This window comes from Anguilla anguilla, chromosome 8, assembly GCF_013347855.1.
Source record: "Anguilla anguilla isolate fAngAng1 chromosome 8, fAngAng1.pri, whole genome shotgun sequence".
Classification (NCBI taxonomy): domain Eukaryota; kingdom Metazoa; phylum Chordata; class Actinopteri; order Anguilliformes; family Anguillidae; genus Anguilla; species Anguilla anguilla.
This window is the reverse complement of record NC_049208.1, coordinates 56,092,909-56,105,601: the sequence shown is the minus strand read 5'-3', so window position 1 is coordinate 56,105,601 and position 12,693 is coordinate 56,092,909. Positions and strand designations below refer to the sequence as shown.

Sequence of the window (12,693 nt, the reverse complement as noted above, 5' to 3'; positions counted from 1 at the left end):
TATATATTTATTATATATGTGTGTGTATATATATATATATGTTATATAAAATGTTATTATAAAAAATTATAATAAAAATATGTTCATTTTTGGTGACGCATATGACCACGTCACATGGCCAGCTGCAGGCAGAAAAGAGCTGGCAGCTGTGCTGGAAATTTCAGCTGTATCCACCGGCGGTGAGAAGAGTCAAGAGACTAACGCACAACATTCACTTTAAGCTTTTAATGTTTGCAAACAAATGCATACATGAGAACACTCTTACCCAGTGTCCTGAGTTGCAGCTCAGGGACTTCCCGTCTTATAGGGGTTTGGGTCTTGTAAAACAGATAATTCATGCTAGGCGGTTTGAAGCTGATAGGCAGAAAGGCTATCTGAGGTGTTGCAGCTGTGTGTACATCAAGGATACATTTTTGTGTTTGGGGGCTCCAACCTTGGTACAACCTGAGGAAGGACAAACAGACACATTCTCAGGCACGCGATGCTCTGCACGTGTTCCTCCCCCCTCAACCAGCAATTTTCATCAATATATACACAAGCATCATTTTTCTATCACACGGCCCATTTAAAACAGGTTTAAATTGCTTGACAACTTAAACTACGGCTGTGCCATTCAAATTTATTGTTCATTAAATTCAAAATAATGTAATATTGTAAAAAGTTCTAACAGTGCCATGAAAAACTATTTGCCCACTTCCTGATTTCCTCCATTGTTGCATATTTGTAAAAACTGAATGGTTTCAGATCTTTAGACAAAATGAAATAATAGACAAAGGCAACCTGAGTAAACACAAAACACATTTTTAAAATTATTAATTTATTGCATGAAAAAAGATTTCAAACATCCATATCGCCCTAGTGAAAAAGTAACTGCCCCCTTAGTTACTCAATCAACCTAATTTAACTGATAATTAGATTGAGCAGTTTGAACAGAACCAGGCCTCACTGCAACCAGCCCTGCTGAGTCTAAACCTCACTCATATTGAGCCTTACCATCAGAGTGAAATAGTCACCACAAAGTTCTGCAAGCATAGTTTGCACAGGGAAGCAGTTTTATTTGCTTTTACATGAACGTTAAACAAGCATGACTCTAAAAATAAACGATATACACCATCAATCAATTGATAAATTCTCCCAAAAGACTGGGTTACACGGTGGTTAGGGTGCTGGGCTGTAGAGGTTAGGATGCTGGGCTGTAGTCTAGTGGTTAGGGTGCTGGGCTGTAGTCTAGTGGTTTGGATGCTGGGCTGTAGTCTAGTGGTTAGGGTGCTGGGCTGTAGAGGTTAGGATGCTGGGCTGTAGTCTAGTGGTTAGGGTGCAGGGCTGTAGAGGTTAGGGTGCTGGGCTGTAGCCTGGTGGTTAGGGTGCTGGGCTGTAGTCTAGTGGTTAGGGTGCTGGGCTGTAGAGGTTAGGGTGCTGGGCTGTAGTCTAGTGGTTTGGATGCTGGGCTGTAGTCTAGTGGTTTGGATGCTGGGCTGTAGTCTAGTGGTTAGGGTGCTGGGCTGTAGAGGTTAGGATGCTGGGCTGTAGTCTAGTGGTTAGGGTGCAGGGCTGTAGAGGTTAGGGTGCTGGGCTGTAGCCTGGTGGTTAGGGTGCTGGGCTGTAGTCTAGTGGTTAGGGTGCTGGGCTGTAGAGGTTAGGGTGCTGGGCTGTAGAGGTTAGGATGCTGGGCTGTAGTCTAGTGGTTAGGATGCTGGGCTGTAGTTTAGTGGTCAGGGTGCTGGGCTGTGGTCTAGAGGTTAGAATGCTGGGTTGTAGTGGTCAGGGTGCTGGGCTGTAGTCTAGTGGTCAGGGTGCTGGGCTGTAGTCTAGTCATTCAGGTGTTGGGTTGTAGTGGTCAGGGTGCTGGGCTGTAGTCTAGTCATTCAGGTGTTGGGTTGTAGTGGTCAGGGTGCTGGGCTGTAGTCTAGTCATTCAGGTGTTGGGTTGTAGTGGTCAGGGTGCTGGGCTGTAGTCTAGTGGTCAGGGTGCTGGGCTGTAGTCTAGTCATTCAGGTGTTGGGTTGTAATGGTCAGGGTGCTGGGCTGTAGTCTAGTCATTCAGGTGTTGGGTTGTAGTGGTCAGGGTGCTGGGCTGTAGTCTAGTGGTTAGGGTGCTGGGCTGTAGTCTAGTCATTCAGGTGTTGGGTTGTAGTGGTTAGGATGCTGAGCTGTAGTCTAGTGGTCAGGGTGCTGGGCTGTAGTCCAGTCATTCAGGTGTTGGGTTGTAGTGGTTAGGGTGCTGAGCTGTAGTCTAGTGGTCAGGGTGCTGGGCTGTAGTCCAGTCATTCAGGTGTTGGGTTGTAGTGGTCAGGGTGCTGGGCTATAGTCTTGTGGTTAGGGAGCTGGATTGGTTGCCAAAAGGTTGATTGGTGGGCCCTTGATTAAGGTCTTTAAAGCTACATTGGAGATTCACCCCTGCTTAATGCAACATGTCAGTCACTTTGGGTAAAAGCTGATGATATATAACTTTGTTAAGTACTGTAAATGTCCTGTCCTGTGTTCTTCGTGTCTGAGGAGAGCTGTGTTGATGGACTGACATTTGCAGGTTCTTTCTCTCTCTCCCTCTGACTTCCCCTGTCATTCTCTCTCTCCCTCTGACTTCCCCTGTCATTCTCTCTCTCCCTCTGACTTCCCCTGTCATTCTCTCTCTCCCTCTGACTTCCCCTGTCATTCTCTCTCTCCCTCTGACTTCCCCTGTCATTCTCTCTCTCCCTCTGACTTCCCCTGTCATTCTCTCTCTCCCTCTGACTTCCCCTGTCATTCCCTCTCTCCCACTGACTTCCCCTGTCATTCTCTCTCTCCCTCTGACTTCCCCTGTCATTCTCTCTCTCCCTCTGACTTCCCCTGTCATTCCCTCTCTCCCACTGACTTCCCCTGTCATTCTCTCTCTCTCTCTGACTTCCCCTGTCATTCCCTCTCTCCCACTGACTTCCCCTGTCATTCTCTCTCTCTCTCTGACTTCGCCTGTCATTCTCTCTCTTCCTATCTCCCTGTTGTGGACAGCTCTGTAGTTGGTGCCCTGAAAGTTCTTCCAATCTGATTAAGTGTGCATGTGTGGCAGCGTTCCCATTGAACCAGCAGCCTTAATAATGGTCCCACACTGTGTACATACCACCTATAAATTCAGCACACACCACACATTACTATTAGAGTTTCTGCTGAGATCAAGGTAAGCTTTCAGTTGTGTTATTCATGTGACTTCCATTGTCTTACTTCCATTTGATGATTTTTAAATGTAAAGATTAATTATATTTCTAGAAAAATGGTACATGTGGTAACAAATACATTATCTTTTTTGACAAAAATGTACATACATAGTTCTCAAATCTTTATTTAAATCAGATAAAAATGTCCATGTAAATGTATGTAAAATATGTATAAAATCCTCCCATGTATATGTAAAAATGTTTATGGAAAGTGCTTTTAGAATATGTATAAAAGACTACCGTGCTAAAACTGTGCTTTTTAGCAGCACAAGAAGAGTCATATAAAGTAGTGGTTTCCAAACTCAGTCCAGTGGGATGCCTGTGTATGCTGGTTTTAGTTCCAACAGCAATTACAATTCCTGGATTTCAAGAAGTTAATTAATAAGTTATTTGTCATTTTTTGAGGAATTGTTTAGCCTCTTTTTTTTATTTAGCCACATTTTGTCAGAAGTAGCTATGCATGTCATAAAGAATAAACATCCTATATACATATTGCATGATATTGCAAACAATTATATAAAGAGAGGTACAATTTTTAACTGATCAAAATCATTGTGAATCAACAGGCTCCTAATTGGTGAAATGTGGACACATGGCCACTAAAACTATCCAGTTGGTAGATAACAAGTATTCAGGGCTTTTAAATAAGTAATAATTACACTGAACAAAAAGATAAATGCAACACTTATCAATTTCAAAGATTTTATTGAGTTCAAAGGTAATAACCAACAACCATGTTGACTTTGAATAAGCAGAAGCAGTTTGCTGCGATGATAAGCTTAGGATGGGTGCTACACTATCCAAGATCAAAAAACTATCTGTTTTATACTTTACGCAACAGCTGTGGAAAATTCCAGCTTGCAGAAAAAAGATATGAGCAGGTCCTAATTTTGAACTTTAAAAGGGAGACAGAAAACATAGGTGTGCCCAGGGGCTGGTCATGGGTTTCGGATTCAGCTATCTTTCTCGAACAAATTTTTGTTGCTGACCAATGACTTCTGTGGAAATATCCAGTCTGTTGTTTGGTTGGAAAATCACTTAAGAAGACTGGCTGGTTTGATATAGTTATTACCAAGGCCAAAATTGTCTTTAATAATATCTTTAGACTGCTTTAACATATTTTTTCTTGTGAAAAATTTAAGTCAAAGTTTAGATAATATTGACCTTTTTTTCTAATACTATCATTTTTCATGGTCATAATCGTGGAACAGGTTGCTGTCATTTCAGTTGTTTTTTAATAAGACATTAATAGATGAATATTGATCATGTAAAGACACAATATGGGGACATAGTAATTTGCACTACATGATTTGAGAGCTTCTCAGTTTCACACCAGAGGACACAGATTGCCACTCACTCCCAAAATGATGCAACAACAAAATATTTTTATAGTTTAAATTTTAGACAGCTATCTGAAGTTTTTTTTTTTAATCAAGTGCTTTTATTTAGTCTCTGGTGTAGTGTACTCTGTGTGAGTCTTAAGGCTGTTACACGCTAAGGGCTAAGGGCTATGGGCTATGGGCTAAGGGCTATGGGCTATGGGCTATGGGCTAAGGGCTATGGGCTATGGGCTATGGGCTAAGGGCTATGGGCTATGGGCTATGGGCTAAGGGCTAAGGGCTATGGGCTATGGGCTATGGGCTATGGGCTATGTATTCATGCAGTTAATTTGCATGTCATTCATTTGAACTCAGGTCTCAAACTCTCACCAGGGGCTTGGACCAGCAACTTCAACCAGCTGAAATTCCAACACCCAAAATTAGTTTAATTTTATCCAAGTTGTTTCCAGTCCTTTTCTTGTTAAGGCCATGGTCCCAATTACTGTGAATTTCATCAAGTCCATACTAATCTTAATAAACCACTGTAATCAATATGACATAGAGCTTTCTTGTTCGATGGTAAATGTCCCAGTTTTTTTGTCAGGATTGTTTCTAGTTCAGTAATTTAATCTTTCAAAATCATGAGAGTCAAAGCTCTCCTTAAATGCTTCAATAAGAGAGTCAGTACCATTTCACTAGCAGTGTACTGTGTTTGCTTTAGCTTGGCTCTGATGTTGTTCATGTGGATTGTTGTTGTCATACAGGGAACCAATGATGGAGTCCAAAAAAGTCTTCTTCTTAGTGCTCTATCTCCTCTTGTACAGCAGCTTCTCAACTGCCGATCTCAATCCAGATCTTGTAAAGCAAGTGGAAAAGGGGATAGACACCAGTGTCAAACTATTGGAAAGCCTTGATGCACTGGCAAAGTTAACCGAAAAAGTGGAAGAAGGAGCAAAGACCATCCAAAAAGTCTTGCAAGTCCTTGATAAGCTGGCAAAGATTGCATCAGCTCTTAGTTTTGTTGGAGCATTGGTGAGTTTTATCTTTGCTTTTATCCCCCAGCAAGATCCAACTTTGGAGTTCATGAAAGTCCAGTTTTCAGAGGTCAACAGGAAACTGGACTCCCTTGCACTCCAAATAAACTCTCTGGCAGAAAAAATGGAATGGACAGCGTATGCCAGTATCTATTCAAGGGATGAGAACAACATCAAGAACTCCTGGACCAAACTGAGAGAGTTCATAGACAGTGCTGCTAAGGCAGAAACGGAAAAGGAGAAGACCAGATTAGCTGAAAGATTCACCACTTTCTATGAGAACACTGGAACAGAGAACAGCGTTTATAACTTTCACAGTTACCTGACTGAGAACAACCCAGCCAGCCTGAATAAGAACCTCTTAGTACTTGTCACTGAAAAGTCTGAAGGGAATTTTAAGACCCTTGTGCAATTTACTGCATATTTTACTTCTCTGATGGTCACTGGATTGCAGCTGAATCTTCATTATTATGCATTAAAGGGTTATGATGGTAAGCTTAAAGCAGAAGAGGCAGTCAAACAGCTATCCAACGTCCGGGCAAAGATACAGGATGTATTGATTGAGTGTACAGACAGCTTTGGGGTGTGGGCAGAGAAAGATGTGCAGAAAATTGGGACTGAGACATTACCAGACAATACGCATCTTGCCTTCAGCATCAAGGAGCACTTGGACAACAAGTTCAACTGGTATGAGTGGACAATCATTGTTCATGATAAAAAAGATGAAGAGAGGACCTATGGAAACTCAATTAATGTCATAGCTCAAAACAAAGTAGTAATACACCTCCTACACAGGGAGAAAGGGTTCAGTGTAAATGAGGGCATTAAAACTCAAATAGAACAGGAGTGGAATAGCAAAGGGCAGCTCTGTAAGGAAAAAATATCCCAGTGGCCTCTTATTTTTCAGAGCACACCTATGAAACATGTAGAATACATACATGAACCGTCAGATTATGCTCAAACAATCGATAACGGGCATCTGCAACTAAAATGTCCAAACGCAGTTATACCTTCACAAACAGGTGTGATATACACAGACTATAAAACCTTTACAGTATATTTAAAGAGTCAGAAACTTGTTGAATATCCTCCTTGTTCTAATGTGAACTGTAACAAAGGTGAGTGCAGACAAATCAAAGACACATCAACCGGAATCTGTAAGTGCGAGAAAATGTTCTACGGTCCAACCTGTCAGGGAAGCGTTCAGGATGACATTGACTATGCAATCATGGAAACTAAGATCATTGGTATCTCTTACCAGCCTGTGCCAGATCTGACAACAATTTATTATGATCTTAAGGAAATGGAAAAATACATGGAAGACGTGGTGAACACCCTACGACAAGACATCCAGTGGACGCAAATATTTGTTAAATACATTGACGTGATTGAGAAATTCAGATATTTGGAAAAATGTCACGCTTTTCTAAAGAATGAAACGATGGCTCAGGATCAGTTTGTCTCTGAGGTTAAAGCCCTTTTTACTGAAAGCAACACATTCCTTTACATGCTGCACAAGTTTGATCTAATGATGCAAGGGACAGGCTTTGGAGACAAATCCAACATCTTGGACATTCTTCGCAAATCACTACTCACAGATGACCAGAGTCAAACAACAGCATGTTCTAAATCCTACAGCGAGAGAGTCGATTATTTTGTTCGGGTGATGTTTGCCATGGAGATGGAAGCCGTCTTGGGGTGGGAGAAATATCGGCTGGTCAAACTGGAACTAGGAGACCCAGTGACTCCAAAAGAAATGGGCTTTGGCCCTTTCATTTCAAGTACTACTTCACTAGAATCTCAACTGAAGAGTGACATGGACCCCATACCTATATTTAAAGAGTATACCGCTAAGCAATGGAGCCTGTTCAACAGGAACGGCTGTGGCTCACTCAAGGCAGAGCTCCTGTCCAACACTTACTGTGAGAAGCCCTATCACAGCACAGACCAGCAGGAGGTCCCACTGACCTGCCAAAATGAGTACCGGCCCTTTCCAGAGACAGAAAAGTGCTCTAAAGGAAAATGGAGTGCCCTGCCTGTGTGTTACACTCATCCTGAGAGGGGAAGTGCCACGTGCAAGTCTGAGAATGGAGTTACAGTCTGTACAGCCTCCTGTTCTACTGGTTGGGCCTTTGCTGATGGGAAGACTAGTGACACCTACCAATGTAACAAGCAGCCCTGTCCATCATTCACACCCAGAGCTTGTAACAGATGCACCAGTGATGGTGCATGTGGATACAGTGAAGTCTGCCGCAATGGTGAATGTGTGGATGGATGCAGTGTGTATAGCTGTGGGGTGAACGCACAATGTTCTACCAGAAACCACGTCCAGAGCTGCAGCTGTGTGAGTCCATGGATTCCGTGGAAAAACGAGGAACCTCACAGAGAAGGCTGCCGCTACAAGGAGCTTCAGTGGATGGGTCGCTCTTTCTCGGATCCCATTCCAGAAAGTAAGTATCACATTTTACATAAAATGATTCCTCTGATGTTTGTATCGTAAGTGACGTGCATATTACACTAAGCAGGGGGGTCAGTCTCCCCTGGAGCAATGTGGGGTTGAGGGCCTTCAGCAGCCACTCCAGCAGCCCCAGGATTTAAACTGGCAACACTTTGATGACCAGTCCAGCACCCTACCTTTTAGCATCACACCAATCAATTGCTGATGCCTTGAATAGTTAATTTGTTGAGTGTTACTGGATGTAAGGTTACTAATGGACTGGATGGCACATTCAGTACTCAGAATGTTTATCAGGTATTGAAATAGAGGATAAAGAAGTAGTGGATGAATTACTTAAACTAAAGACAAATAAGGCAGCAGACCCTGATGGCATATACCCAAGAGTACCCAAAGACTTAGGTATCATCATCTTTAAACCACTGGTAGGTATTTTTAGACAGTACTTAGAAACTGGAGAAATACCTGAGGACTGGAAGCAAGGTAATATAATACCAATAAATAAGAAGGTACCAAACAGATCCAAGAAACTTCAGGCCTGTCAGTTTAACTTGCATCACATGCAAAATACTGCAATCTATCTATAGAACTGAGATCTCTCCATGTTTGCAGCTAAATGATGTCAATGTAAATAACAGAACTGCGATCTCCTCCGTGTTTGCAGATAAATGATGATAATGTAAATAACAGAACTGCGATCTTCCCATGTTTTCTGACCTTTGACAGATGCTGTGAAATCTCAGACTGGTTATCATATTTGTCGAGCGCACGGCCCAGATGGTGGATGGCATGGAGGATGGATCTGGATCCATGGCGTCAACACCTGCAATTATGAGTATGACTGGCATGAGAAAACGGCTGACAGTTTTCAGGTAAGAGTGTATATGTGCATGCCTGTGTGTATGCTTGCATGTAGGCATAGCTGCATGTGGTAAGTTGCTGGGTGTTGGTTCATTGTAGATTTGTAGTTGGGAACTTACAAGATTTTTTTGTGGTTTATTATGCAACATTCAGATTCTGTTATGAGATGTGTGTGAGGTACCATTCAACAGGGCACTCCATGCTGAAGGCTCAGTGGGAACTCAATCACTCCATTACATTACAGGCATTTGGCAGACGCTCTTGTCCAGAGTGACGTACAACAAAGTGTCTAACCATAACCAGGAACAAGTATGACAAAAACCCTAGAGAGAAGTACCGGTCCAAGTGCAGGGAACAACCGCATAGTTCAATTTGGACCCTGAAGGTTAAACTGTTTAACACTAACACAAACGAGAACAGCAACAACGCAGTCTATGCAAAAATACAAGCAGTAGTTAAGACAGGTGCATTAACTAAGTCACCAACAAAACAGCTACCTAGTTACAACCCTAAGCTTACAGTAATTTACAGGGAGGTAGGGAGGGATGGGGAGAGGTGCAGCCTGAAGAGGTGAGTCTTCAGTCGTCGCTTGAAGTGGGTCAGTGTCTCAGCTGTTCTGACCTCCACGGGGAGGTCATTCCACCATCGTGGGGCCAGAACAGACAGGAGACGTGTTCGGGAAGCGCAGGTGCGAAGAGGGGGAGGCCAGGCGTCCTGAGGTAGCAGAACGGAGGGATCTGGCTGGCATGTAGGGTTTGAATGTCTTGTGGTGGTATGCTGGGGCTGATCCCTTGACTGCCTGGTATGCTAGGTCCAATAGGTCCAAGGTTACAGGCTAATGTCGTGCTTTCAAGTGTGTATCGACACTATCTTGGGCTTTTGTGTTTAAACAAAACCTAAGTAAGCATCATATACTACTTTCTCCGGATTACTCACCAAAGTAAATTGTAAATCGAACGACGCGAACAACTAAAGAAAATACGGTAGAAGCGCATCATGGCTTCCATTCCCTGCATAGTTTGTTGCATGGTTAGTCTTAGCTCTGCTTCCAATTTTACAGGTAATGGTACTTGTTCTAAGGGTCACCTTAATTTATAATTGGCACAGAAAATAGCAGAGTTAGAGACGCACATCCGGACTTTATATCAGATTCATGAGAGTGAGACTTTCTTAGACTCCCTTTTACCCGAGCCGGATGTTAGTTTAGATGCGAGTGTTTCTCCTCCGCCAGTGTCCTCGCTGCAGGACGATTTTATCATGGTACCAAAGAAACATAGTTGCCGGCCCAGGGCCGCCGAGCACCACCCAACTAGCGTTTCCAACCGATATTCCCCACTCAGTAACACACCTACTCAGAAAGCCCTGATCATAGGGGATAGTATTTTGACTGTATGTAGTGACTGTATGAGGGTTGTTTCTGCAGGTGCTGGTGTCATCACTGTGACTGCATGAGGGTTGTTTGCACAGGTGCTGATGTCCTCATTGTGTGACGGTATGAGGGTTGTTTATGCAGGTGCTGGTGTCAGCACTGTGTGACTGTATGAGGGTTGTTTGTGCAGGTGTTGATGTCATCACTGTGACTGCATGAGGGTTGTTTGCCCAGGCGCTGATGTCATCACTGTGTGACTGTATGAGGGTTGTTTGCACAGGCGCTGAAGTCAGCACTATGTGACTGTATGAGGGTTGTTTGCACAGGCGCTGATGTCATCACTGTGTGACTGTATGAGGGTTGTTTGCGCAGGCGCTGATGTCATCACTGTGTGACTGTATGAGGGTTGTTTGCATAGGTGCTGATGTCATCACTGTGTGACTGTATGAGGGTTGTTTACGCAGGCGCTGATGTCATCACTGTGTGACTGTATGAGGGTTGTTTGTGCAGGCGCTGATGTCATCACTGTGTGACTGTATGAGGGTTGTTTGCACAGGCGCTGATGTCATCACTGTGTGACTGTATGAGGGTTGTTTGCGAAGGCGCTGATGTCATCACTGTGTGACCGTATGAGGGTTGTTTGCACAGGCGCTGATGTCATCACTGTGTGATTGTATGAGGGTTGTTTGTGCAGGTGCTGGTGGACCCCTGTGGTGGCAGTGGAGTGCACTGGTTGAGTGGCGGGATATATGCTGACTCTGTTGAGATTGGCCAGGCTGTTTCATGGCCCTGGATTACATACGTGGTGTGCAGGTGAGTCTTCATTCAGCTTCACTGCCTCTCAGCCTCTGTCATATTCAGCTAACATAGTAGAGCATAACACAGTACCTTTCACACACTGTGATAGAGCTTATGAAGGAACACACAGCATGCTTGTGGGGATGTCAAAACCAAATTTGCATTCAAAATGCCACTTTGACTCAATCTGCTGGGCTAGATTAGCCACAATCATAACCTTAATAATAACCGTAACCCAACCCTATCCTCATCCTCACACCAACCCTCAAATACCTAATTCCAACCCTAAACAAACCATAACCCTAAACCTAGCCCCAAAATCCCTGATCCTAACCTTGACCCTATTCTGAAGCTTTAAATATAATACTAAGTCTAAACATTTTTCTTAACCCAAAATGACAATTTCCTCTGGTGGGATTCAGATTCTTTTCACCTTATGGGGACGTTTAGTCCTCACAAAGGTAGTAATACCTGTTCATGCACACAGACCCTGACGCACACACTCATGCACACACACACACACATACAGTTGAAGCCAAAAGTTTACATACACCTAGGCTAAAGACATTCAAACTCAATTTTTTACAACTCCACACATTTCATGTTACCATACATTTCCTGTGTTAAGTCAATTAGGGTATCTACTTTATTTCCATAATAGGTCATTTCAAATAATAGCTAAGAGACAGATTTATTTTAGCTTTTGTGTACGATATCAGATTTCCAGTGGGTCAAAAGTTTACATACACTTTGTTAGTATTTGGTGGCATTGACTTTTGATTGCTTAACAATTTTTTTCTTTCTTCTAGTCGTCAGAGCAATGGTGTTCCAGGGAAACTCTTTAACACTAGGAGTGGACTAAAGTGTCACTATGGCTATGAAGGCAAGGGTGACCGTGATGACAATTTCTACTCCCTTGTGAAAAAAGGATGCGTTTAGACTCACTGAATTCTTATGGAGAAAATGCAAACACATTTTGGGCCATATATACGAAGTATTTGTGATGCTTTTATAGACGCTAATAAATATTGTTTTTCCATATATACTAAGATACAGGGGATTTGCGCTGGCAAAACGGGAAAGTTTGCACGTGTGGGTTAATGCATATGAAATATCAAATATGATGTGTATTAAGGATCAGTGTGGTCTGATAAATTCACTGCTTGCTCCTTTTAGTATCTCCTGCAGAAATATTAATACTGTCCTTATATCCACTGTATTCTCACCATTACTAATAAACTCTTTGAGCATCCCCTGTGTCAGTATGTTGTCCAATTACCCTAATGGTTTGCACATATGAGATGTTTTCACACTTGAGTGACTCAACCGAAATATGAAAATTTTCCTGAGATTAAAGTTTTCCGCTTCCGGATCATTCACCCATTTCATGTGAAATTGGTTTAAGCTTTTGAAATCAAATGATTAATTTCCACACGCAGGGGTCCGTTCCAGAAAGCTGGCTCATGAAATCTTAAAGTTAAAGTCTGATTTGAGTGTGCTAGATGTGACACATCTGGATTTTTCAGTTCCACAACAGCAGATTCCCGATTAGGCGATTAAGATCGATCAAGCTTGGATAGGGTAAGCCCAAAACGTGCATTCACAGTCAATTTTAAAAGCCATTTCCAATCACGAATGGATAAATTGATTCAACATTGGTTTCCCAGTCT

The 12,693-nt window shown here is 42.7% G+C and overlaps 1 protein-coding gene across 1 annotated transcript; it reads left to right on the top strand.

Annotated features, from left to right (window-relative positions):
• Window positions 1–2,994: 2,994 nt before the first annotated feature.
• On the top strand, window positions 2,995–12,275 carry LOC118234643. The gene is made up of 5 exons (XM_035431329.1): window positions 2,995–3,150; window positions 5,271–7,990; window positions 8,722–8,867; window positions 10,920–11,038; window positions 11,833–12,275. The coding sequence occupies exons 1-5, from the start codon at window positions 3,032–3,034 to the stop codon at window positions 11,960–11,962; spliced, it is 3,234 nt and encodes a 1,077-aa protein (XP_035287220.1). The 5' UTR covers window positions 2,995–3,031; the 3' UTR covers window positions 11,963–12,275.
• The last annotated feature ends 418 nt before the right edge of the window (window positions 12,276–12,693 follow it).

What these genes read in the sequence shown, in the direction of transcription:
- LOC118234643 (XM_035431329.1), top strand. Translation starts at nt 3,032, where the DNA reads ATGTGTGGCAGCGTTCCCATTGAACCAGCAGCCTTAATAATGGTCCCA. An exon ending in CTCGGATCCCATTCCAGAAA is followed by an intron (nt 7,991 to 8,721) that starts GTAAGTATCACA and finishes GACCTTTGACAG; the next exon opens with ATGCTGTGAAATCTCAGACT. An exon ending in AAACGGCTGACAGTTTTCAG is followed by an intron (nt 8,868 to 10,919) that starts GTAAGAGTGTAT and finishes TTGTTTGTGCAG; the next exon opens with GTGCTGGTGGACCCCTGTGG.